A 27,233-nucleotide genomic window follows, 5' to 3' on the forward strand; every position below is an offset into this window, starting at 1 on the left:
AAACTTGGATTAGCAATAGAGCAGCAGGAGGAAAGGGAAAGGAAAGAGGGGGTGGGGGGGTATAGTAACAATGTGCATAGTCCTTTCAGGTTGAAAAGAAAGAAAACAGCCGACACAGGACAGCACAATGGAATCCAGGGACGATTGGTTAGGCGACGCGAACCATGGTGGACGCCGATCTTGACGCCAGGTAAGGAAATATTATTGTAAGGCTTTTCAACGGCAAAGGTCAGCGGGGACGGAAAGAATCACTGTGGCTTATTGGTTAAGGTCTCTTACTTTTACTCTAAAGGTTAGGTGTTCAAATCCTGGTGTTTCAAGGGTTGTGGTTCTGAGATAAAATTATTAGGGGTAGGTACTGGGATGCAAAGTGGGACAGGACAAATGGGAGGGGGTAGAACATCGGCAGGACGAGGGGAGTGCGACAGCTACTGGCAAGGTTGAGACGAAAACAGAAGAGCACAACAGCGAAGGTACAGCGCTCCGGGCAGACATATGGGAAAGTCTCGAAGCTTTAAGGACTTTAAACCAGGTGGGTGGTGAAAGAAAAGATTCAGAGACAGGAGTTTGTAGGGATGTTGAGGTTGCACCACAGGGACCTGAGGACGAAAGAGGGTGCGAAGGTGGAAGAAGTGGAATTGGCAAAGACCTAAGGTATCCGGGACCATAATGAAGGGGTCGGCGGGGGTCTTGAGTTTGCGAGCTAGGAATGCAGAAAGTAGCCAGACAGTAGACATGGGCTGGTATCAGCAAGTAAGGGGGGCATTCAGGTAGGGGAAGACTTAGTACACGGCCAGCGGTTTTCCTTTGGTATACCGCCACACCCTTTTTTGTTTTTCAGAAGCACCCACCAGAGGGGTATGGGGAGGTTACGCAGATGAACCCCAGGTGGGAGTACAGGGGTCCTTTGGTGATTTTAATGCTTTTGCATTTGACTCATGAGGGACACCTAGTAACGACTAGTGGAACTGCAGCTTCATGAAAGGGTTTCAATGATTCTGCATTTGACTCGTGAGGGACACCTAGTAACGACTAGTGGAACTGCAGCTTGATGTAATAATTTGAATGCTTTTGCATTTGACGCGTGAGGGACACCTAGTACCGACTAGTTGAACTGCAGCTCTTTCTAGAATTATTTTGATATTGGATACTATAATATTCACTGGCCACTTCTAATCTCGTCCCATAATGCTTTGCAGGGCCTTTGGTCGGGATTGTATTTTTGCCCATAACTGTGCTTGGGGTAGTCCTAAGAGGATGGGACCAACACTGAATCGTTCAGCAAGGTGTGCTCTTTGTTTTCAAGGCATCTGCTTGGTTCTCTCCCTAGGTTAGGGAGAATCCCAAAATCATCTCCACTCTCACTGCTTGCGAAATTTTCATATTCACTTTTGTGAATTGATTATATGCATTGCAGCATGTAAAGACAGAGATACTTGTTATTTTACCAAATGTATATGAGGTTTCTGTTTAATTAGGAGTCCAACGGCGGGGAGCGGAATTCACAAAGTTTTTGTTCAACTACGCCCACCTAACACAGGCACCTGTCAGGGGAGTGAAACATCTGCTTTATCCATCTAGTCGTAATGGCCACGAGTGCAATAATCGACCAGTGGACACACTCTCAACACATATCGATCAAGGAGGTAGACAGATATGAAACTAAAGCCTGCCCAAAGTGGATAACACAAAATTGGATGCCTCTTGGTCTTGAGGAACTTAAAAGAAAACAAATTAACTATTGGCTCCAAACTTATTTTTTTAGAGATAATTTGGTGATTATCGCTTGGAACCTGACTGGATTGTAAATATCTAAACTGCACAGCCGGATGAGATTCTCCCCAGCAATCATTTGTCTCCAAGAGACCTTGTCTGTAGCTAAATTTGACTGAGACAGTTAATTCGTTATTGATGTTCCTGCTATGAGGGTTAGGAAAAGTCGTGCCAAGGGTGGCCTCTCTATCGTCCTTACGGTAGAGATACAATGGGACTTTGAAACAATATAACTTCAGTGCAACACCATGTAATGCATCAAAATAAAACTTTCCATAGTAAGTGCTCACTCTGCAGACACTTTATTTTTATTCCACATTTATGTTCCACCTGTCCCAGAATTCAACTCATTGATGAATGAGATAATTGATTTAAAAAGCCCATCCTCGAGTCAGGCGGAAATTCCCAAACAATAATAATGGGTAACTTTAACGCACATATCTCAAATGACACGATACAAGCATATCAACATAAAGATCTGAAAGAAGCCTGGTCCATTCCCGACCCTGTCTTTGCGCTGATAAATGCAGAAGCATGTTATTGGAATTGCTGAACAGAACAAAAGGCATGATTCTATATGGAAGAACGGACGGAAAAGTTCCGGCTGATTTTACCAGAAAGGGGGTCACTGACTTCTCTATTATTGATGACATCATAACCAGTCATGACCTGTACCAGAAATGTTCGCTCCTTAAAGCTGAGTTTGTTCAAGGCAGTGACCACGCACTACTATACTCTGAATTCAAATTACACCTACATCTAAGGTCGTTTGGTCCTTAGCAGAAGGAAATGGGGATGCTTTTATAGCCTGTAAGCAAGGTCAAATTATTTGGAATTATTTGGAACTCTGATAACATAACCAAGATGAATGCAGTAATCATGCCATGGCGTCTACATCAACCATCTGAAGAAAGAAATCCTATTCTGATATTTGAAGAGATAATCTCGGATGACATCTACATGATTCGGAGGAGGCGTGTAATTCTTAGAGACTCAGTAATCTAAAGAACAAGTCAAAGGAAGTCAAACTTTCTCAAAAGTTGAATAAAATCATTTGGAATCAATTTCTTTCTTTCTGCGTTTCAAGGGTTAACGAAATTCAAGCTATACGACAAAAAGGAGGAAAATGTGCTCCCTAGATAGTAAAAACACCATGGATAAGAACTGGGTAGAATCACAGCAAGCAGACCTACAAAAACATAGCTAAATCTTTTTGGCAGCTCATCTCCAAGTTCACGGGCAGTAGGAAAATAAAATCTGCAATTCCCATCCCACAGAAGGAATGGATTAATTATTTCTCTGAATTGCATGCGATTAGTATTGCCACGTCAAGTAGCGAGGAGCTCTCTAAGCCAGCCCCTGAGCTTGATCAGCACATAATAGCTCCTAACGAGAAACAGATAGAGTTATATTTAAGGAAAACAAGATCTTCTGCAGCGATGGGCCCTGACAAAATTCCCATAAAAGTATTAAAGGGTGACCCAGAAGGCTGAAGCAGGCTCATCACTCCACTTTTCTCCCACTGTTATGCAACGGGACAAATTCCAAATTCATGGTCTGGAAGTGTAGTAGTTCCCCCCCACAACACAAAAGGTTTACCGCCTTTCTACCATCAAATTGCACTACTTGATGCAACAGGGAAGAGCTTTGCCTCAAGTGTTCTTGACCATCTTAAAGACTGGGCTTTTTTGAAGGGCATGATACCTGCAGTCCAAGCGGATATCAGACCCAAACATTCTGTGACTGAAAATATTGCAATAGTGCAAACTGTTATCGATAAATACGTGGTGTCCAAATCACAAATTGTATACTTTTGTATACGTAGACTTCTCCACTGCTTTTGATAGGGTTGATAGACCCACCCTATGGAGGAAACTAGCGAGTTTGGGGATCCCTAGTGCCTTATTAAGACTTATTATTGGACTTTATACATCTACCTGGTGCAAAGTCTTAATGGGAGGAGGCAAGGGATTGACTCCTAAGATTTTATCCAAAAATGGCTTGAAGCAGGGATGAATTCTAGCCCCACTTCTGTTTTTCTTATTGATTTACCTGCCTGTTGTAATAATATAAATAATTCTCCCCCAAACATTGCACTTCAAAACACACATGTTTTAATATACGCTAATGATGTGGTAATTTTTGACCTCACACCTGTTGGTCTTCAGCATAACTTGGATGTGTTTTTTAAGTATGCAGAGGATAATTTCTTGAAAATAAACTTTACCATCACCAAGGTGGTACCTATCAGAGGGAAGAGACGATACCGCCTCTTTGATTGGAAGTTGGGCAGAAAGCCTGTGGTCACAACATATACATATTTAGAAAGGGTCTTCTCCCAGACCCTAGAAAGCACCTCTCACTTTGCTCAAGGCAACAGCTCACATAGGTGCCTTAAAAAGATGTTATTGCTCTACGGCTCAGAGATATTTTAAAACTCTTAGATATTTATCGGGCAAAGATACACCCCATCCTCTCATATGCACTTGCATATATCCCCATAAGTAAGTGGTCTATTTAAAACTTATTTGAAGAGAGGCTCTGCCATAAGATAGTATCCCTGAGTCAAGCAACTCCCGTCCAGGCATTGTGGTTAGATTTTTCCCCCATCTGTGCCTATTCCAGATCTCTGGCAAACGTGATTAGATGGGCATACAATCTACTGCATGCACCAGAAGGCACTTTGAGAGACCTCCTGAGGAACTAAACCTTTACGGAAGAAGTTGGTTTTTATACTTTCAATGATAATCTTGAGATCGCACCAGTGAGTTTCCAATGCCCTATCACCCATTTGTAATTATGGACACCAGCACGATTAAAAACATGATGGCCAGATTAAGCTACCCATGGGATATTGCACACTGCTCCCAATTAGAAATTTATATGCCCTACTTTGACATCCTAACATTCAAGACGTACCAAGAATATCTGAAGTTTTTTGATAAGCAAATTTTTATTTTTGCAAATAAACAAACAAAAAATACATGGACAACCGTCCAAACAAACTGGCATCAAAAGACATTGGATACATTCAGTGACCATCAGCAGCACAACCCCCCCGCCCCCTCCCCAACCACGGCACTCCCCCCACCTGCATTGACACCCTTAAATTATACCCCCCAGCCACTTCCCCCACACTGCGAAACTTCTTGGGGCAGCCCCGCGCCGAGTACATTGTGCGTTCCTGCGTCGCGCACCAGTCCACCCCCCTCCTCCACGCAGCACATAGGGGGGGTCAGACCGCTTCCAGGTGGCAGCAATATCTCGCTTCGCTACCACTAAAGCAGTAGTGAGGAAAAATTTCTCATGACGGGAACCGTCCAGACCATCCGTTATCCCCAGCAGAGCCATTCGGGGGTCATGGGGAACCTCCCACCCCAGTATTTCAGTGAGTTCAGCCTCAATCTCGCCCCAATAGGGTCCCAGGCGCGGGCAGGTCCACACCATGTGGAAGAAGTCCGCCGGGTTCGTCCTGCATCGCGCGCATGAAGCGTCTGGGGAGAGACCTGCACGGTGAAGGCGCTCCGGGGTCAGATAGGCAGTGTGCAAATAGTACAGTTGGATGAGCCGCAATTTGGCCGAGGAGGTGATCAACCGAGGTGCCATAAGGGCGTCCCTCCAGTCGGCCTCATCCAGTGGCCCCACCCAGGCCTCCCAGCGCGCCTTCGTGACCTCGCAGTCCATTGGGGTGTTGTTGACCAGGGCCCAATAAATGCGAGAGATACCCCCCTACCCAGAAACCCCAACATCACCTGCGCTTCCGGCGGGCTGTGGTCAGGGATCCGTGTATCCAGCGGGACATGGGACCGAACCGCGTGGCGCAGCTGATGATATTTGTAAAACTGTGAGGGGCACAACGAGAATGTTAATGTTATCGGGTTTATAGAGCGCATAGCTGCCCGTGAGCGTCCCAGCGCTGAACAGATTCTGATAGGAAGAAAGGGAGAGAAGCTTATGGGAAGAGCCATGTTTTCAAGGATTTTCGGAATGCCAGAAGATTAGGTTGGGCGCGGAGGTCGGGAGGGAGGGCGTTCCACATCTTTGACGCATTGTAGGAGAAGCGCCGGCCTCCTGAGCGTGCTCGCAGAATCTTGGGTGGTTTAGTAAGGTTGGCATTGGATGATCGAAGGGGTCTGGAGGTGTTATAGGGAGTGATTAAATCTCTCAGTATGAGGGGGGCTTTGCCATTCAGAATTTTATGTGTGAGGCAGAGTGATTTGAACTGCACTCTTTCCATGATGGGTAACCAGTGCAGAGCACGCAAGGCTGGTTTGGCTGAACAGCGATTCCTGGTGTTGGTCAGAATCCTAGCAGCGGCGTTTTGAACTACCTGAAGTTTGGTAATGGCTTTTAGAGGTGCATCAAGGTATAGTGCATTGCCGTAATCTAGCCTTGATAGAATGAGACCCTGTAACAACAGTTTCCTTGATTGGAAAGGGAGTAAAGGTAAGATTTTTCGGGTAGATCGCAGGAGGCCAAAGCAGGCTCCGGCAGTTTTTCTTGCTTGGGTTTGCATAGTGAGTTTATTGTCCAGCCATAGACCGAGGCTTTTAATCTCGGGCTTGGGGGATGGAAGTTTGCCCATGCAAGGCGGCCAGAGGGAGTCTGTGAGGAGGTGAGCTTGATTCCCCATTACCATGATCTCCGTTTTCTCGCCGTTAAGCTTTAAATGGGATCTGTCCATCCAGCTTACGATGTCGGTCAGGCATGAGTAAAGATCTATATTAGGATTTTTTTCCTGAGTGAGAGAAACTATCAGCTGCGTGTCATCTGTATATGTAAGGAGTTTTATCCCATGTGGAGTGACTATCTGTTCCAGGGGGGACATGTAAATGTTGAAGAGTGTCGGGCTTAAAGAAGAGCCCTGGGGCACTCCACAGCGAACAGGGGTATCTTTGGATGCATGGTTGCCCTCTATAACCTGGAAGGAGCGGTCTGCCAAAAATGAGTTCAGCCAGGATAAGGCAAGGCCTGAAATTCCAAGATCACTGAGTCGCTGGGTCAGGATTTGATGATTGACAGTGTCGAAGGCCGCACTTAGGTCTAGGAGGATCACTGCCACTGATCCTCCTGCGTCCGTGATCTTCCTGGCCTCCTCGACCACTGTCAAGATCGTGGTTTCGGTGCCTTGACCCGGGCGAAAGCCTGTCTGTGAGGATTTGAGTAGTTGATTGGTCTCGAGATAGTTGGATAGTTGGGAGTTTATAAATTTTTCTGTTAACTTGCTAGTGAGTGGAAGAAGGGAGATTGGCCTGAAGTTGGAAAGGTTGAGAGGGTCCAGATTCGGTTTTTTCAACAGAGCCCTAACCTTCGCCTTTTTCCAGCTGGGGGGAACTGTTCCGTTGATCAGAGAGGCATTGATTACGTTTACCAGTGGTTCGAGGATAGTCGGGGTGACAAGTTTTAAGATTCTTGCTGGGGCTGGGTCTGAGGGAGAGCCACTCTTGAGTGACTGAAGAATAGGCGCCAGAGTGTCGGGATTTATAAGGGTGAATGAATCAAGTCCAGTTTTAGGCGTGCTGGTCTGTTCTGCCGTTACCAGAGGAAGATCCGCGTTGGCGAGGGGGGGAAGTTTTTGTAGGATGTGTTGAATTTTCTGATCAAAAAAGGCGGCCAGTTTGTCACATTGATTGTCTGAAGGGTCGACAAATCCTAATGGTTCTGGTGTTTTTAGGAGTTGTTTGACAATTTGGAAGGTTTCCTTTGATGAGTGGGAAGCCGCATTAATTTTCTCTTGAAAGCAGGCGGTTTGTGCTTCTTTCAGGGCTTTTTATAGGCAAGAATCGACAGTCTGTAGTCTTTCTTTTGCTCAGGGTCGAAATCTTTCCGCCACATTCTTTCTGCTTTTTTACAAAGTTTTTTTAGGTGGCGGGTCTCCTGTGTAAACCAAGGGGCCGGGTTTTTTTTACGGAAAGTGAGGTGCGATTTTTTAGGGAGGATCGTGTTGAGGGAATTTTCAATCCAAGAGGAGAACTTTATGTCTGCTGTTATAGGGTCTGAATCGTGAGTCGGTTTACGACGTTCTAAGGCTTCCTTCCATTTTTCGATATCAAGTTTAGCCCAGGGACGCGTGGGGGCGACAGAGGGTTTATTGGGAGGGGATGTGTTAGGTATTTCCCATCTGAAAGGGATAAGTAGGTGGTCTGACCATGGCAAAGGGATCGGAGCGTTGGTTATAAGATCATCGATGTTGCATCGATGTTGCACAACGAGAAGCGAACCTGAAGCTCCTGGAAGGAGCACATACGACTACCCCGCCACAATTCGCCTAAGCTGGAGATCCCAAGGAGGTCCCACGCTCGAAAGCCCTCCAGGCCCGTAACCTCCTGCAGCCAGGTGCCATGCCAGAGTGGCGTAACACGGGTCGGTTTCCCCGACCACCGGGTATGCCATAGAGCCGCACGCCAGGCCAAAAAGGGGGCCCGCACAACATCCGGAAGCGTTCGCGGAAGCCGCGCCCCGTAGAGCATGTTTTGAATGGAGGAGAACCCCAGTATCTGGACCACCAGGAGCCGAGTCGCAAGGTAGTATAAGTAGAGGTCGGTCATACTCATACCTCCGTCATGTGATGGAATCCGGCACAGGCCGAGGGCCAGACGGGCCCTACCGCCACCCCATAGGAACTTGGTCGCCATACTGTCCAAGTCCCGGAACCACGGACGAGGGAAAGAGCAGGGCGTGTTTTGCAGCATGTACAAGAATTTGGGAAGGATCATCATCTTATAGAGGGCAATCCTCCCCAACGGATTTAATGGGAGCGAGTGCCATCTCGCCAGGTCAGATCTGGCCTTGTTGACCACAGGAGCCACGTTAAGGGCCCAGCAGAGCTCCGGTAGAAGGGTGATCCAGATACCCAGGTACTTGAAAGATAGCCTCCGGAGGGGAATATCGGACTGCCAGTCGAAGCAATCCCTGGCCGGGTGCAGCGGAACTAAGACCGATTTCCTGGGGTTGAGACGGAGACCCGATGCCCGACCAAACCGGCGAAGAATCCCACGCACAATAGGGCCCGATGTGGCGGGGTCGGAGAGGTAAAGGAGGACGTCGTCGGCATACAGAGCTATTTTATCAGGGACCATGCCCGGCCAGTCCCACCCACGAAGCGCAGGGTCGGAGCGGACCAGGACAGCCAAAGGCGCCCTCGCCAAGGCAAAGAGGAGGGGTGAGAGCGGGCAGCCCTGACGCGTCCCTCTCCCGATAGAAAACGGGCGAGAGAGAGCCCCATTCACCAACACCCTGGCCCGTGGAGCCGCGTACAAGATCCGGACCATGGCGCGGAATTGAGGACCGAACGCCATCCTTTCCAACACCTCGTCCAAGTAGACCCACCCCACCGAGTCAAAGGCTTTTTCAAAGTCGACCAACAACAAAGCCAGATACGGAGAGAGGCGCTCGCGGTTGGCGAGATGCAGGCGCCGCAAGCAGTGTCGAGTTCCCCGGTTCGGCATAAACCCACACTGATCCGGGTGGATCAGCGAGTCGAGGTAAGGACGCAGCCGCTGCGCCAAGATGGTAGCGTAGATTTTGATCTCAGTGTTGATGAGAGAGATCGGCCGGTAGTCCGAGCAGGACCGCGACGGAGGCTGCGTCTTAGGGAGAACGACTATCGTGGCCGTGTCCGTCTCCGGAGGGAACGAGCCCCCCTCTATCACTTCCGCATAAAGGCCCAAAAGCTGCGGAGCAAGGGTCTCACGGTAGTGGGCGTAGTACTCCTGTGGGAAGCCGTCTGGACCCGGAGTTTTCCCGGGAGTCAGGTGACTGATGGCGTCGTCAATTTCTTGTAGGGTCACGGGCGAGTCGAAGGTCTCCCTAGCCTCCCGCCCCAAGCACTGCAGCTCCGCACCACCTGATCCCAACAGCTCCCCAAGGGGGACCCCGGGCTCCCGAGCACGGTACAGCGTGGAATAATAGTCAGCAAAGGATTGGGCCACGGAGGCTGTGTGAATCTCACCGGAGGGGCCCGCGATCGCCGGAATATTCCTGCTGGACCGGGGGTACGTGGCTAACTGGTGAAGAAGAGCACCGTTCTTGTCTCCCCACCCATACACCCGTGCGACCGAAGAGCGCCATAAAGTTTAGCCCCCTCCAGGGAGTGCAAGCGAATTTCGTCCCGTAGGAAGGCCTCCGGATCACGCTCGAGCTCCAGGGCCTGCGCCTCGCACTCCGTAATTCGCTGGAGATGCTTCCGGCGCTGTTGCTGCACTAGACCCCTAGCCGCTCCCCTGACAGTCGCCTTCCCAGCCTCCCAGAGGATGGCCGCGGAGGAGACAGATCCCACATTATGGTGATAGTAATTAGAGATCTCGGTGCCAACCGACTTTCGGAAGGCCTTATCCTGGAGGAACTAAGCGTTCAGGCGCCACACAGGGCGGGCGGAGAAGGGAGGTGGGCCGAGGGCCAGAAGCAGCGGAGAATGGTCCGAGAGGCCCCTGGGAAGAATGCGGACGTCTTGCACCCCCGCGCACTCAGTAGACGGGACAAAGATTAAATAGGGCGTGCAAATGGTGCGCCGCCGAGGTGTGGGTGTACTGGCGGGCCCGCGGGTGCCAGACCCTCCACACATCGCACAAACCCTGAGCCTCAGCCCAGCCCGATAGTAGCTTCGACCGGGTAGCCCTGGCAAGGGAGACCGGGCCCGTCGCATCAGCACTAGGCATATATACCGCGTTGAAATCCCCCCCCAAGACAAGCGCGGCCGCCGGGAGCGTGGGAAGCAAGTGTGCCGCGTGTGAGAGGATGAGCTGCAACTGGGACGGGGCCGCATACAAGGAGACAAAGGTCAGGGGACTCCCCTCAAGGGCCCCAGAAACCGCAACCGCCATGCCCTGGGAGTCGGAGTGAACCTGGGCAAGAACGAAGGGAAAAGTCCGCCGAAGCAGGATAGCCACTCCCCGGGAACCCCTCACGAAGCCAGAGTGCCACACCCTGTCGTACCCGTAGCGAGCAAGAAAGGGACAGTTGTTGCCAAGAAGGTGGGTCTCCTGCAAAAGAAGCACATCAATCCCCAGACGCTGCGCGTATTTGAGGACCGCCATGCACTTAAAGCGGTCCAAAAGACCATTGACGTTCCAAGACAAAATGCGCATGGCGGCCTTGGGTATGTTAGTGTCAGCCATCACCCCAAAGCGGAGCGTCTAGTGTAAGCAGAGGAGGGACGCCCCCGGAGCACGAGCCCAGCAGGGCGGCCGGGGGGGGGGAGCGCAGGCACAGGGGCACTCCCAGGGGGGAGATCCCGGGAAGGCAGGCCAGCAGGAAGGGCAGGAATGCGATGATGCCATAAAACGAAAACACGGAGAAGGATCTCTCCAACCAACAAAATCCTCCATAGGAGAAAGAAACAACCCCAAACCACCCCAACCCCCCACCCCCCACCCTATACTTCGAGAACGGAAGCATCTGTCGCCCTAACTGTAAAGAACAACAACCAAGCTAAAACACTCGGGCTTGAGCACCTAGTGGACCCCCAAATATCCGGATGGTGACCAAATCCCCCGCCCTGGCCGAGAGCTATCTCTAAAATGGAGCACAGAAGTCCAAGTCCCAACATTGGCAGCCCGGTAAACCACCCCCAGTCCCCCGACCATCAAATAAACCACCTGCAGCAAGAGCGAGTCAAATAACTGGACTGCAAGAGAGGTCCGAGGTGTCAACTGGTCCAGCGGGCGGGGCCACAGAGCCCGACCGCCCCGGGGATCCAGCCCGGCGGTCCGCAGCAACAGGGCTGGAAGGGGCGACCGAAGAGGCAGGGGAGGCTCCAGAGGCCCGACGCGGCTGTCCCATGGAGCAGGTGACCACCACCTCGCCCTCCGCACGGCCCCGGGGCACTGTGCGCCTCCGACGGCGGGTCCTGGACGGCCTGGATGTAGTCGTCCCCTGCGACCACTCGGTGATGAGTCCCCTCCAGGGCGACGCAGCGGATGTTCCTCCGTCAGCCAGGTCCACGCGGCCCGGGGCGTCTCAAAGAAGATGGCCTTGTTCTGAAAGATGACCCGAAGGCGGGCCGGGAACTGTAGCTGGTATTGGAGACCCAGGGATCGCATCCTCGTTTTCACCTCCGTATAGGATCGGCGCTGCTCCTGTACCTCCCGAGTGTAATCCGGAAAGACCATGATTTTATGATTTTGAAAGTGGAGAGAGTCGGCACGCCTGGCCTCGCGGAGAATGGCATCCCTGTCCCTGAAGTTGAGGATCTTAAGAATGAAGGGGCGGGGGGGTGCACCCAGAGGCCTCGGGGCCAAGGAGCGGTGGGCCCTTTCAATAACAAACCAGGCCGAGAGGCTGTCCGCCGGCATCCAGGATCGGAACCAGCCCTCCAAGAAGTCGTCGGCCCGGCCCGACTCAGCCCCCTCCGGAAATCCCACCAAGCGGAGGTTACTACGACGCGCCCGGTTTTCCGCATCCTTGGCCCGGCGGTGGAGCTCCTTAGAGTGGGTGGTGAGCTCTCGAACCTGATCCTGCAGTTGACGGATGTCGTCCTCCGCTGTCGAGATTCGTGATTCGGCCTCCGAAATGCGGGCAGTAGCATTGCGCAGATCCTGGCGGAGAAGGGCAACGTCCACCTTGACCTCACCCACCATGCCCTCCAGGGAGGAACGGGACGCATGGATGGCCTGCAGGATGGCTGCCAGATCCGTGGCCGAGGCCGCCTCCCCCGTCAAGCCGGGCCCCCTCCCCGAGGACGTGAATTGGTCAATTCTGGTTTGGGTGGCCGCTGGCGCCGACTTGGAGGCCCTGTCCTTGCCCATGATGGCCTCAGGCAGTCCGTGGGGGGCACCCGCGCCCACTGGTGGGCCCCGCAGAGGATCCCAGCAAGTCCAGGGGGACCGAGGGCCAGGGCGGCAGGAGGAGGAACGGGCAGATAGAGCGTCCACTCACCCGGGCGGCCGGCAAATTCAGGCCCGCAAGTCGCCTCCCGGAATGACAGCCGAGCCCCCGCCAGGGACTGCCGCTGCTCCGCGGCTCGTCGGGGTCCAAAGCGACACGCCACTACCTCACTCCGCCCTTAGCCGATGCGGTCACCGCCCGCAGGGCTCCGCACCTCTTCACTCCACACCAGCGAGTCAGCACTGCAGGGCGGGCCCACGGGCCCAGTGGGGGGGAGGATGGAGGGAGGAGAGATGAGGGAACAGGGCTCCCCGACCGCCGATCGCGGCCTGACACTCAGGACGGCCCCAGGCTCCACGCCGCCGCCACACAGAGCCAGACGTGCGATCCAGGAGGGGCTGCATCCAGTGGGGGGGGGGGGGTGGAGGAGGGGGAGGCAGCCAAGGATCGCCGACTCCCAACCTGGAGCTACCACAGAAGCCCCCACACTGCCTCCACGGTGTCGCCGTCCGCGCCGATGCCGCCGCAGTCACCGGCCTTCACCTGGCGTCAGGCCGCCCCCCCGAGGCAGCTCCACGCCCCAACCGGCAAGAGGGATCCGGTGAACTTCGGCCGGCAACGAGGGGGGGGGGCGTGGATGGAGAAGCTGCTGCCCCCGTGCCCCCGGAGGCCCGGGGCCTGGAGACCTTGTGGGCACCGCGGGCTCCCGCAGCCCTCACAGCCGGACCTCGCACCAGGTGCTCCGCGTTCACGTCCCGGGCCCGCTTCAGTCACGGTTGGCGGCGCCCGGGAAGGACCGGAGCGCGTCAAAGTTTGCCCCCAGGCTGCGGGGCTGCTCCGCTGTGAAATGCGCCCCTCTGCTCCCGGCCAGGGCGTCTGGGAGCGGATCTGTTAGAAGTGGAAGGGACCGGGCGCTCGGAGCCGCTCCGTTAAGCGGCCATTTTGGTCCAGCGCCCCCTGGTGTCTCCAAGAATATCTGAAGTTTTCACAAGATCACAGAGTTAGGGGATTTATAATTATGTTAAGGTTGGGTATTTTAAAGAAGGGGAGAAAAATCACCCCGATGCCGGACGCACAGCGTACATTAAAGCATAACTCTGATGCCAAAAATGTGTGTATTTACATCATTTTAAAAATGATGTAAATACGCGATTTTTTGGCATCAGAGTTATGCTTTAACGTATGCAGTGCATCTGGCATCGGGGTGATTTTTCGCCCCTTCTTGAGATGTTCTCTTATTCACGTGGCTTAGGGCAGACCATGTTTCCAGGCCAGCACGCAATTGGACTTAAACACAGGAGTGAAAGTTCATGAAAAGAAAGTTTATGAAAAGGAAACCGGTGTGCACTCTGTCAACCCCCCTTCTTGAGCAAGGTTGGGTATTTTACCATCAAACAATTTCAAAAAGAGTTGGTCGAATATAAGAAACAAGACCAGAAAATGTGATCTTTGCAAGGGTGGGATTCAAGATATTAAGCATGTACTGTTTGTCTGCGCCTGTAAGACTGTGCTGGAAGGGAGGAATAGTTTTTTAAAACCTGTGTGTTTTAAATATAGTGCGTTTAAAGTTAATGATTTGATTGACTTAGCAAAGCCACCCCAAATGAATATGTGTACTACAACTAGTATACTTTTTTGAAGCATTTTTACATATGTATTAGCAGTACGCAAATGTAGAGTTTTGCTATGCCTATTATGTGTCCTTTAAGTAATTATTTCTGATTGTATATCTCTGATGAGATCTAAATCAATAAAACTGATTTTATTTTTAGTTTGGAATAATTTGACAAATTATTGTGAAAATAATGATGACTATATGATACAGAACGGTCAAATATAGAAGAACATGCCTTCACCACTGACTGGCTCCACTAGTAGAGTAACTAGTAGAACCGCTTTCAGGACGGATAGTGGGGGGAGGGGGGGGTTTGGTTCCACTGCGCTGCCTCTCACTTTTATCTTTGTCAATGGGCCTAAGGTTAAACCTAATTACTTTTCATTTCACTTAACTGTTCTAAACTCCAGTGCTTTTAGACAGCTTACCTTGATGACCATCTCGAAGGTAAAGACACCAGTGAATACGTAGTCAAAGTACCGTAGAACCTTTGGACAGAAGAAATAAAGTTTTTCGTGAGTGGGAACCACAAATCAGCACCAACAGAAGCCCCATGGGCACTTCCACATTTTTATATATGTATGTAATTATATAACTTACATAGAGCAGGTTTAGCTGCTAAGCAAAAAAGAGCTATACAAATGTTTAAAATAGATACACGGGAACATACAGAGCGAATGAGCAGCTTGTAAAGGCATTATCAGCTGGAGCTTGGGAGAGTGTGGAGGCAGAGCAAGAAGATTTCTTCAGCGGAAGAAAGATTAACTTGCATGTAACCACAGTTCTCCAATGTTGGTATCTGTAATAGATTCACATGCTTGAATGACCAATTGTACGGTTGGGAAGCTATGGAGGATTCCAAATCTTATTGTGAGCAATAATCAAATGTGAGTCAATGAAAGATCCATTGCTGGAGTAGAAAATTTTACTTTTCTGTAACTACAGTTTCCCATAACTGTTATCTTTTAAAGGGGCAGCAATCCTAAGTGGATTGCAAGCCTGGCAATGGGGAATAATTGAAGTATGTGAATCTATAAAAGATCCAATGCTTGAGAAGTCTGGTAAACGGAAACATACTTACTCTCTTTTAAAGACTATAGGAAACAGGCCTAGAGTGATAAACTGCTTTCAAAGTAACCTCAATTTTTGCTTCGGGATTGTGGGGTTCCAGCACCTCCCTGGATGCAGCACTTCATTGGCAGGATTTTTAATGGCAGCAATATACTGATGTGAGAAATCTCACATGAATGCATTGCAAATTACCAATTATTTCATATGTGCTTCAAGCACTCAAGGGACATGTCTTTGGGATCTGAGGAGGAACATGTGCTATGCGTACTTTGAAAAACATAAAAAGTCTACGTATTTGTCATGTCCTGAAGATAAACCTAGAAAAGTGACTGAATGCTAGCTAAGAGACTTTTACTCCTAAAAATAATCAAATGTCTTATTTCAAGAAAGTAATCCCCAATGTCCATTTATTAGCAGGGGAAAGAATCAAGCTACATTCTACTGTTTAGTATATCAGTAGAGAGCTGCTACACTAACTGGACTACAATGACAGGATGAAGAAACGCATATACAGGGCTTCATTTGAGCCAGTGGTTGCAGATGGGGCCCTGCCGTTTGAGGACCGGTACTTATTAATACTCAGCAGGCTTTGACCGTGATCAAGAAAGTGAAAAATACACAAGGAGGAAAAAAGGAGGAAGAGAAAGAGGGAAAGAATGTGACAAAGGGAGGAAGCAGGGATGAAAAATAACCTGCTGGATAGAGAGATAAATGGGCAGGGAGTGTCTGGTGATGGATTGAAGAGGCATGTGGAATCAAAACTACGTACCTTTGGTATTTACTATTTAGCAAACCTCAACAGACCAAGGGCTCCTGAGCAACATTTTGGGCTCCGGTATGTATTCCTTTACAAATTAACCCCTGCACATATAGTTTTACCAGCCAGCTACAAGAGTATCATCGACCGATGCACAAATCTTTTTAATAGACAATAAAAACTCCCTTTACCTTTCCCTCAGAGCTGGAATTTATAAGGTTGATCCTTCACTCCCTTTACATTTGCTGCAATCTTTGCTGCAGGACACCTTGTGACAAGAATCCAGAACAACGCCGTTGTGGACGCAGTTCTGATAGCTACCATGATGGTGCCTGCATCAGTGATCATGCATGATCTGGTGTATATCGGTGAACATGGACAGATAGGTCTCTGAGTGACTAGGAATGGTCAGACATGTATAACTGACCAGGAATAATCACGCTTCTATAAGTGACCAGGGGTTGTTAAGTTTATCTGTGACTAAGTGGTAAACATCTATTACAATGCAGGCATTACATTGTAGTGCCTTTACAATGCAGTCAGTACCAGGACTGCGATGTTACCACAAGTTACCACGAGTTCCATTACAACACAAGTCATTACAGTGACTTTCTTTAGGGAATGCGGTGTTGGACTGGTGTTAGATTTTAAGTCCACCACATTCCCTATTGATACTCCAACTGGAGTTGGAATAGTAATTTTAACTATTCCAAAGTCCAGGGCTTCCCTAAAGCAAGTCGTTGTAGTGACTTGCATTGCAATGTAACTCGTGGTAACGGGACAGTTGTGGTATTGACTGTGTTGTTACGCCACACATAGTTGTGGCATGTGTGGTAACAGATGCTATTCCACTAAGTATGGCCATCAGGCCTTCAGCTGTGACTGGCAGCAGAGTCAAGTTTCTATCAACGACTGAGGACACTGAGGATTATATCACTGGTCATGGATGTTCAAATCTCTCGGTGACTGTGCTGAGTTGAGCTTTCAGCAGTGGCCAGGAAGGGTCAGAATCCAACCAGTGACCATTACAGCCAGCGTTCTCTCATTTACTAGGGGCAGTCATGCTTTCAATCAATCAATCAATCAATCAATCAATCATTTGTAGAGCGCACTACATACCCACACGGGTCTCAAGGCGCTGGGAGGGGGGGGGGTTGCTACTGGTCAAACAGCCAGGTCTCGAGTAGTCTCCTGAAGGTCAGCAGGTCTTGGGTCTGCCGTAGGCTCAATGGGAGGGTGTTCCATGTCTTGGCAGCGAGGGGGGAGAAAGATCTCCTGCCGGTGGTTGTTCTTCGGATGCGAGGGACGGCGGAGAGTGCGAGGTCAGCGGAGCTAGTGGTTGGGGATGTAGAAGGAAAGTCATCTGTTGAGGTAGACTGGGCCGGTCTTGTGGAGTGCCTTGTGTGCGTGGATGAGGAGCTTGAAGGATATTCTCTTGTTGACGGGGAGCCAGTGTAGATTTCTCAGGTGGGGGGTGATGTGGCTGTGGCGTGGTACGTCGAGGATCAGTCTTGCAGAGGCGTTTTGGATGCATTGCTGTCGTTTGATGAGCTTGGTCGGGGCTCCCACGTAGAGGGCGCTTCCGTAGTTGAGTATGCTGCTTACGGGGGCCTGGGTGACTGTTCTTCTTGTGTCTGTCGGGATCCACCTGTAGATCTTGCGGAGGGTGTTGAAGCAGGAGGAGGAGACGGCGTTGATTTGCTTGGTCATGGAGAGCGTTGAGTCGAGGATGATTCCCAGGCTGCGTGCGTGGTCGGTGGGTGTCGGGCTGCCCCCAGTGCCATCGGCCACCAGGAGTCATCCCAGGCTGAAGGGTTGGAGCCGAGGATGAGGACCTCTGTCTTGTCCGTGTTCAGCTTCAGTAGGCTGATCTTCATCCAGTCGGCGACGGCCTTCATTCCTTCGTAGAGGTTGGATTTGGCGGTGATGGTGTCCTTGGTGAGGGAGAGGATCAGTTGAGTGTCGTTGGGATAGGAGACTATGTTGAGGTCGTGCTGTCGGGCGACGTGTGCGAGCGGGGTCATGTAGATGTTGAACAGTGTCGGGCTGAAGGAAGATCCCTGGGGTCTGCCGCAGATGATCTCAGAGGCTTCGGATCGGAATGGGGGGGGGGGCGGACGCTCTGGATTCTGCCGGAGAGGAAGGAGGTGGTCCATTCCAGAGCCTTATCTCAGATCCCTATGGCGTGGAGGCGTGCGCATAGTGTGCGGTGGCCAACGGTGTCAAAGGCGGCGGAGAGATCCAGATGAAGGCCGTGGTCTCACCATTGTCCAGCAGGGTCCTGATGTTGTGGGTGGCGGCAATGAGGGCAGTCTCGGTGCTGTGGTTGCTGCGGAACCCTGACTGGGAAGGGTCCAGGATTCTGTTTTCTTCAAGGTATCGGGTTAGCTGTCTGTTGACGATCTTCTTGATGACCTTGGCTGAGAACGGAAGCAGAGAGATGGGCCGGAAGTACTTGAGGTCTCTTGGGTCCGCCTTGGGTGTTTTGAGTAGGGCGTTGATCTCGGCGTGCTTCCAGCTCTCTGAAAGGGAGAGATTGATGACGTTGGGCAGATGGGGTGCGATGGAGCTGCTGGCTTTGTTGAAGATGTGGTGCAGGAATGGGTCTGACGGGGAGCCGGAGTGGATTGTGCTCATGGTCTTGATGGTGTCATCGAGGCTCACGTTGGCCCAGGCTAACAGGGGGTCGTGGTCGATGGTGTGCGGAGAGTCTGCTGTGCTGATGTCTGTTGGGGCTGTCTGGGTGTTGAAGCTGTCGTGGATGTCTGCTATCTTGTGGTGGAAAAAAATGGCGAGGGAGTCGCACAGGGCTTGCGATGGCGGGATGTTGTTGGTGTTGGAGCTGGGGTTGGAAAGTTCCTTCATGATGTTGAAGAGCTCCTTGCTATTGTGTGCGTTGTTGTCGAGGCGGTCTTTGAAGGAGGTCAAAACATTCACCCCCAGTCAAGAGATCTGGGTTAAATCCATCATTCTTTTGCTCACCATGCCACCCCAGTTTAGACCTGGCCATGTGCAAATCAGTCTTGACCCTGTGCCTCATGGGAACAGTCCAGCCCGAACTGCCAAGCCAGGTCCTCCCTGGACCGGAAACAAGCATCCTAGGACCGGTTTCGGGGTTTCACCCCTCTTCAGCCAGGATAGCTTGAGGCACAAGGTCAAGACTGATTTGGATATGGCTGGGTTCAAACTGGAATAGCATGGTGAGCAAAAAAACGATGGATTTAGGCCCAGATCTCTGTACTGGGGTGAATGTATGACATTGTTCTGCATTCTGTCCATCAACTGTTGTTTTTGCATTTGTCACCCCGAGTGGGACGGGTATGCTCAGACGTGAGTCCCGTGCTCTCCATGCCACTGGAATCAAGCTATCCTGGCTGAAGAGGGGTGAAACCCCAAAACCGGTCCTAGGATGCTTGGTTCCAGTCCAGGGAGAACCTGGCTTGGCAGTTCGGGCTGGACTGTTCCCATGAGGCACAGGGTCAAGACTGATTTGCATATGGCTGGGTTCAAGCTGGAATGGCATGGTGAGCAAAAAAAACATGGATTTAGGCCCAGATCTCTGTACTGGGGTGAATGTATGACATTGTTCTGCATTCTGTCCATCAACTGTTGTTTTTGCATTTGTCACCCCGAGTGGGACGGGTATGCTCAGACGTGAGTCCCATGTTCTCCATGCCACTGGAATCAAGCTATCCAGGCTGAAGAGGGGTGAAACCCCTAAACCGGTCCTAGGATGCTTGGTTCCAGTCCAGGGAGGACCTGGCTTGGCAGTTCCGGCTGGACTGTTCCCATGAGGCACAGGGTCAAGACTGATTTGCATATAGCTGGGTTCAAACTGGAATGGCATGGTGAGCAAAAAAACGATGGATTTAGTCCCAGATCTCTGTACTGGGGTGAATGTAGGACATTGTTCTGCATTCTGTCCATCAACTGTTGTTTTTGCAATTTTCAGAGGGGAGCACGGGCCTTGCCTCGAAAACTGCTTTTTAAGTTTTTTTATTACAGACCTCCAGCGCCTGTTCTTTCTCTCCAGGTGCTGTACAAATGTTTCCTCCCGTTATTATGCCTCTATTTGCTTCACCCTCCACTGACTTCACCTTCGCACCCTCTCCTCCCAGCCTTTGGCCTCTCACCTCTAACTTTGCATCTGGATAGGTGATTCAGGTTAGCAGGGAGGGGACCTCAAGTGTTAATTCAGAAGCCCTCCACCTCTCCCTCCCTTTAACATGTGGAGCAGCAGGGAGGAGTCGGATTTGATCAAAGGCAGACTTTCCTTAACTCTCACTAAGCAACTGCACTGCCACAAACATCACCCGGCAAGACGAAGGGTGCATTTCCGCTTGCACCCCCTTTCCTCATGCAGACATTGTCAGACAGCAGAACAAGCTTCTCTCATTCACACGGAAAAGGTGTAGGATAGCAGAAGCACAATGAACACGGGTGACAGTAAGTCATCTCATATACATAATTTAGAAAAGGTTATGGGAGATAGATGAGAGCAGGGGGAGTGGGTCCAGGAAGGGTGTTATTTGATTGCGCCCTGGTCGCTATCGAAGCTAAGACCGCTCTGGGTAGCAGTAATCGCTGGAACTGGCATTTGACAGACAGGCAGACCTAGCAGGGCAAGTGGATGGTGTGAGCTCAAGTGGCTTCCTGAGGAATATGTTGGGCCCTGGTACTTTCTTTTTTTACAAATGAGCCAATGGTGACCGGGAATGGTGCACCCCCAGGGAACTGCAGCCCGACCTTGAGCAGTGAGACCAGGCTTCTTTCAGGCGATGAGGGACTATCAATGCGGTTTTAAGGTCTGCAGTGGCCCACAACACTTGTGACCACTGCTACCTTTTCGTACCTGCTTCTTCGCTCACTCTCCGATTCCACACACACAGTGAAGACCATAGAAAGGAGAGCGCGCACTGCAGAGATGGAAGGCAAAACAGCCTGCTGCAGCCTCGCTCCCAGCTTCCACTGAACTCCGTGCTCTAGTTATTTCAATCAATCGTCCCACAGGCCCCGACCTCCCTCCCCAGAGGTGTGCGGCCCAGTTAGAGAAGCAAAACTGCAAAGCAAGCTGCTGAAAAGTGAGCAGGTGATTAATGGACGCCTAGAGTACCTCATCCATACATATTTGTGCAGAATTAGAGCCTCGCACTTGCCTCCACGACTCTAAACCGAGCCTCGCTCCTCCTTCAGGAGAGATAGGCCCACATGCATCAAGGAAAAAAACAGTCGCAAACGGGCAGATTCTCAGAATCTGCCCCTTTGCGATCGGTATTTTTGCATTTGCGATGCATCATCCCAAATGCAAAAATCGCAAATTGTGATTGCATTTAAGGAATCGCAATTTGCGATGCCTTGAATGCAATTCAAGATGCCATTTAAAATAGCGATTTTGCTATTAGGGTCCGCTAATTACCGAAAAATTATACCTGGTGGTAATTAGCGAAAACTTTTTTCAAAGTTACATGTTACACACACACATGGCCTTGGGGCATGTGTGTGCGCAACATGGGTTCACATTACAATTTCAGGGCTGCAACAGGGTGTCCTTTTGGCACCCTTGCACCCTTGGAATTGCATGCGCAATTTGCGAGTACCTAATGGGTACTCGCAAATTGCGCCTGCAATTCACATTCATTCCTATGGGCCTGAAGGCCCATAGGAATGAATGGAAAGCCATTCCTTCATTGCGACTCGCAATTTGCGAGTCACAATTAAGAATTTGTAGGAATCGCAATTTTTTTAGCGATTCCTACATGCATAGGCTTTTTTAATTCCTTATTAGCGAATCCTTATTTTTTGCTAATAAGAAATTGCAAATGGCATTTTTGATGCATATGCCAGATAGTGCCTTATGCACCCCTCGATGAACACAGGACTCACTCCTCCTAACTTCCTCGCAGGAAATGTCTCGCACCTAAACACACTTCCCTCTTCAAGGCTCCTTCGTGTCTACTTTAGAAGTACTCAGATTAGTGGATCTGCCCCCTAGTTTATCCGTTCTTAACTCCAGCACGCCTCTTAAAATACCACGGAAGAGAGGGTGCCTTCACAGCTCCTTCCAACTGCAAGCTCCCCACAAGCATGTCCTCCTTAGGGACCCAGAGTACTCCATACTAGAACTGCAATGGTTGATAAAAGACTGCTTCAGTTTCCTAGACTCTTCACACTTGATCAGGTCAATTTTATCTAATAATTTAGGGCCTGATTGAGGGTTCGGCGGACAGGTTACTCCATCACAGACTTTTAGCAGTGGGCGAGCCACTGAAAGCTCGAGCAAGGCTTGAACCTGAAGCGTGATTCTGCTTCAGCTTGAGGTCCTGTTGGAACCTCGAGCCCATAACGAGCCGAGCTTTCATGCGGCTCCTCTACCTGGAATGTGGCGTTATGGTCAGAGATGCCAATTGTGGAACTAGGGAACCAGGTTAAAGTCTCGTTGTCAGTTCAGCGTTCTGTGATCCTGGGAAATCATTTCATCAGACTGTGCCTATAAAGAATGCATGTGATCTTGTGTAATGCATCTGGGCTCCAGTAGAACGCTCGAACTTTGGTCAAGTTCGTTATGTGTAAAAACTGCACTAAGGTAAAAGGAAAGCCTTAACCTAAGGAAAAACAAATGAATACCCATTTACTGGCTGATTTGTACAAAGTGACACCAGAAAACCTATATAAATTGCAGCTTTGCCATGATTTAATTGTGTGATCCTAGGCAAACATTTTATTTAACCAAAACTCTTTTCTCTTCATTACCACATATGAAAGCATTTGCAAATAGGTGAGTTCAGAGTACCAGATGTACAAAACTATCACTTTTAATAAGTACTTCTCAGTGGCACATGTTGAAGAAATACTCTTTTTTGAATTTTAAAGAGGCATAATCATATTTTACTTCATATTTATTCTATGATATACATAGAAAATGTTATCAGAGCTTGCCCGTGCACAGGCTCTAAGATCCGAGTCAGACCATTGGCTCAGCTCGTTAATTTGTTGGCTCGCCCACCTCTACAAACATGAAGCGCTATATTACAAGCGCATTATATCCTATAGGACTTGTAATACAGGAGACGGGATATCGGTGTCAGAGTAATCCAGCCACTGTCTGAAATTTGCAAAGTTCGAAGTGGTGTCAGACTGTCCAGCAAAAAGAGTGTCCAACTAAGATAAAAGAATGTGAAACTCATAACAATTTTCAGTAAATCTGCGCCCCAAAATATAAATGTACATAAAACGAATGTAAGTGGAACTGCTTTACATGGATAATGTCTACTCTCAAAACCATTCAAGGAACCAGCCACCGGCCACTACTTTGGACACCTCTGGTTTCCCAACTAACTTTAGCAGCACTTCTATGGCATGAGCAACCCTTGCGACTCTGAGTTTTACTCCTACCTCATCATAAGAAGTATTTGGCATTGGTGTTATCATTTGAGAGTGCTGGAGCCCAAAACAATGCTGCCCAAGACCGAGCTTAGTTACTTTAGAAGAGCTTGTCCGTCATACAATCCTCTGATTTCCAAACTCGTCCATAACCTATTTCCGCTGAGCACCTCCTTCCCTGATGTCAGACCCCACTCCCGCTTCAGCAGAGCTAGCACGTCACACACTGCTCCCCCGCTCATGGCTCGCTTCTAACTTACTTCAGCCAGTTTGTCACATTACCCTGCCAATTGCGGCTCACATTGAAGCAATGTGTGCATGTGTAACATTGTAGAGGTTTGTGTCTGAGCTTTACAGTGCAAGTATGTCCTGGTGTGCAAATGTGTATATTGGCATGCAAATCTATGCTTTGGTGTGTACGTAAGCGTATTGCTGCGTTAGTCTATGGTTGTGTCGGTGTGATTCAGTATATCCGTGTTTAGGTCTTTAATAGTGTTTCAGACTGTGCTATAGTGAGTGGGCACTATTTTAAAGAAATTAAATTTTAATCAAGTCAGACCAGCACTTATGTACCTTTAATTGTTGAAGGATGATTGTATTATTTTTATAGTAGGGTTTCTAAAAGCATCTATGAAATCTAGGCACTTTATGGACATGTAGAGTCTACTCATTAGACATGTTTTTAGATGTTCTACTGTGTGGTAACGGAGGTTGTTTTTTAAATTACGTTAATAATTTATTGTTTTTATGTACTGTATTTGTGTAACTTTTATGGTTTTGCACACAAAAACCGAATAAAGTTTATTGACTGACTGAGTGGGCACTTTAACCTGTGGATTGTGTGTGGGTTTGTGCATCTGCGTGGGAGTGGACATCATTATGTAGACAGAATATTGGTGTTTGCTTATGTGCTTTATAAGGTGTGTATATGTTCTGGTGTGCAAATTTCTATATTGGTGTTGTGTGATCCTATGCTCTGGTGTAGACTTGTGTATCGGCGGTTGGGTTTGTGTAGCTGTGTGTGGGTCTGTATACCATGGCAGGCTCAAACAAAGCAACATTTCTTTTCCACCTACGTCTATATGTCCACCCGGGCCCTACTCCAGGTCTGTTTTGTCTAATTCCCAGGCTCAAGTGAATTTTACAGCCATTTGGTGATACTCGTCCAAAATACACCAGTAACGTGGGTAGTAGGTCTATCACGCATAGTGCAATTCTTATCCATACTACAAGGTCTCTGTGAGGTCCTCCTGATGCCTAAGTAAACTTCAATTGCCTGTGCATCACCAACAAAGCCGTACTCTTTACAAAACGTACCCACTTCCAAGCAGGCAGTGTGATCCCCTCGACAGAGGGCGTTCGACCAGGACTAATACTGCTAGGCAGGTGACTAGTTCCACAAATCACCTGAACACCACTGTTCCTTTGTTTCCCACAAGCCCACCATATTGGTTATTGACGTCCAGGAAAAAAGCATTGGGTCTGAAGAGCAATGTTGCCATATCACACTGTTTTGGAGGATGGACAAATGAAGAAATGACCCTATGTGGTGTGCACTTTCTTTAACCCCTTCGCCGCGGCACGAATTTTGCCGCGGCGCTTGGGGGGTTTGGGGGCAGCGCGGCGCCGCCATGCTCGTAACGTGACCACTCCGTCATGAGCCACGGGCGCGCTGTGCTCATGACGGAGTGGTTCCGTCACGACTCCGCCCACTCCCGCTAATCGCCCGCACAGGCGGGGAATCAGCGCCGCATGGGCGGAGCGGCCGCCAACGGCCGCAGCATGACGGAACCACTCCGTCATGAGCACACGGCGCCCGTGGCTCATGACGGAGTGGTTCCGTCATGAGCAGGGAAGGGGTTAACTATGGTGCTACCAAAGCAAATGTGTTTACATTCATTTCAAATACATTTTATATTATAAGACAAACACTATGTTATATTTGTATTTCTTTTCCAGGGCGATCTATTAATTAAGGGTCAAACCACGTTTAAATGCTAAAAATAAATATGAAACTTCTTTGAGAGTTGGGGAATGCAGTTTCTCTCTATTCAGAGGAGAGGGATACATTGATGCAACTATCTTCTAGAGAGGGTATGTTGCACATTATTTAGCCATTGCACCATTATCATAAAAAAAGGTTACTGTAGAGGGGTATTTAAATGACATCACTGGTACCATCAAGCATCACTGTGATAACCAAGGACATTGCTGAAGCCACACACCGCTCACATACACCTCAGTTCTAAAGTCGTCGCTGGGCTGGTTCCTGCAACCTGGGAGGAAGTGAAGCCTCCTAACCTTGCCTGGTGCACAAGATAGGTGGGTCACAGGCACAGCACCCCCTGAGGTACAGCAAAGCTCGCTGACTTATGCAGCAGCTACACTGTCCCGAGGGGACAGCAGAACTGGGTAACTGCTACCCTGACTGCCTTATCCATGAACAAAACATGAGCTGTGCTGCAGCAGAGAGTCAGGCAGGACAGATGGTCTCTGGAGGGCGACGATGTAATGAGCCTGGTGTATCACAGGCTGGGTCCTCAGGAGGACTTGGAGCTAAAGAAGCTGCTACTGGAAATAGCACAATGCTCCAGTCAGGTGGGGAACCAGCAGCCTGGGAGAGGATGTGAGATGAGGCCCCTAGGAGAGTGAGGAAGAGAGAAGAGTCTCCCAAGAGCGGCCTTCGAGGAGCATACACACTGCTCATGAAAGACGTAGCATGCCTAGCAGTGAACATGCATGATATTTGGGGATACAGGGTGCCTGAGATGTGAGTGTCTGAATATGCAGAGAGTTTTGGAAAGTGAGATTTTTGGGGTGCAGTCAGGGAGACATGCATGATACTGTGGGTGAAGAGTACTTGAGATGCAGACTGGGCTTTGGGTTGTCTTGTGATGCAGGAATTCTGGTGATTCTGCAGTGGAGGGCTCTACGGTGAAGGATGTAGTTGTAGGCAATTTAGGATTGCCTCATGTTTGGAGACAAATAGAATGTTTGGTGATGTAGGCTGTATAAGGTGCAGGTTACTACTTTTCCATGATTTTTTTTTTATGGATGCAGGTGTTAACCATGGGGAGGGGATACAAAAATGAGGAATGGTTTGCCTAAATGACAAGAACATATAAGAACATCAGATTGAATGAAGAAACCAAGACCCCAGAAATGGGAAGAGGAGTGTAGGTAGAGGATTTTGTAAACACATTCTCTACTCAAGTTTGGTGAAGATCCAATAATTGAAAGGTAAGCTCTTACGTTGTTGCGGGTGGCATCAGGCTGCACTGGGTCTTCTGCAGCCAAAGCGATACTGCTCATGGCGATGACCATCAGGATACACATCTCGAAGTAACGGAGGGTCACAATGTAATGGCAGAGGCGACGGAACCTACAATGAATGCAAAGATGATCAGAATCATACACACAAAACCTATGAGCAAGGGACAGGCTGGAAAACAAAGAAACCACATGAGCAAATGGCAGAATCGCACACATACAAAGAAACACAATGTGAAAAAGTGAGAACTCGCTCACTACTCCACACCCATCAGGTGTGTGCTTTCGTCAGCACCAAGAGTTCCGCTGAATTCACATGGTACAATTCTTCTCAAGTTTAGCTGAGGACGCACTTTGAGGTGACCCTTTCCCCATGGGTCCATCTTTTGCCTTTCATGTAAATATCCCTGTAGTAAGGGGTTTCCATATTGTAGGCATAAGAGGAGGGAGGAAGTAGGAGTTTGACCTGACACACACACAAGAATGTTTTAGGCGGGGCATGCTGGGAGTTTAAAAACCTATCTGAACCCTAGCCAGGCCTCT

The 27,233-nt window shown here is 49.5% G+C and overlaps 1 protein-coding gene across 13 annotated transcripts in view; it reads right to left on the reverse strand.

The window, feature by feature from the left end:
• CACNA1A (calcium voltage-gated channel subunit alpha1 A) overlaps positions 1-27,233 on the reverse strand; it is a 1,220,168-nt gene that overhangs the window by 588,512 nt on the left and 604,423 nt on the right. For all 13 annotated transcript variants that reach the window (XM_085600715.1, XM_085600714.1, XM_085600719.1 and 10 more), the window contains 2 exons: positions 26,673-26,802; positions 14,641-14,700 (listed from right to left, as the gene is read on the reverse strand). In XM_085600715.1, coding sequence (XP_085456841.1) covers positions 14,641-14,700; positions 26,673-26,802 — 190 coding nt within the window. The remainder of the gene's footprint in view (positions 1-14,640; positions 14,701-26,672; positions 26,803-27,233) is intronic.

Source organism: Triturus cristatus, chromosome 4_2 (genome assembly GCF_964204655.1).
Source record: "Triturus cristatus chromosome 4_2, aTriCri1.1, whole genome shotgun sequence".
Lineage (NCBI taxonomy): Eukaryota > Metazoa > Chordata > Amphibia > Caudata > Salamandridae > Triturus > Triturus cristatus.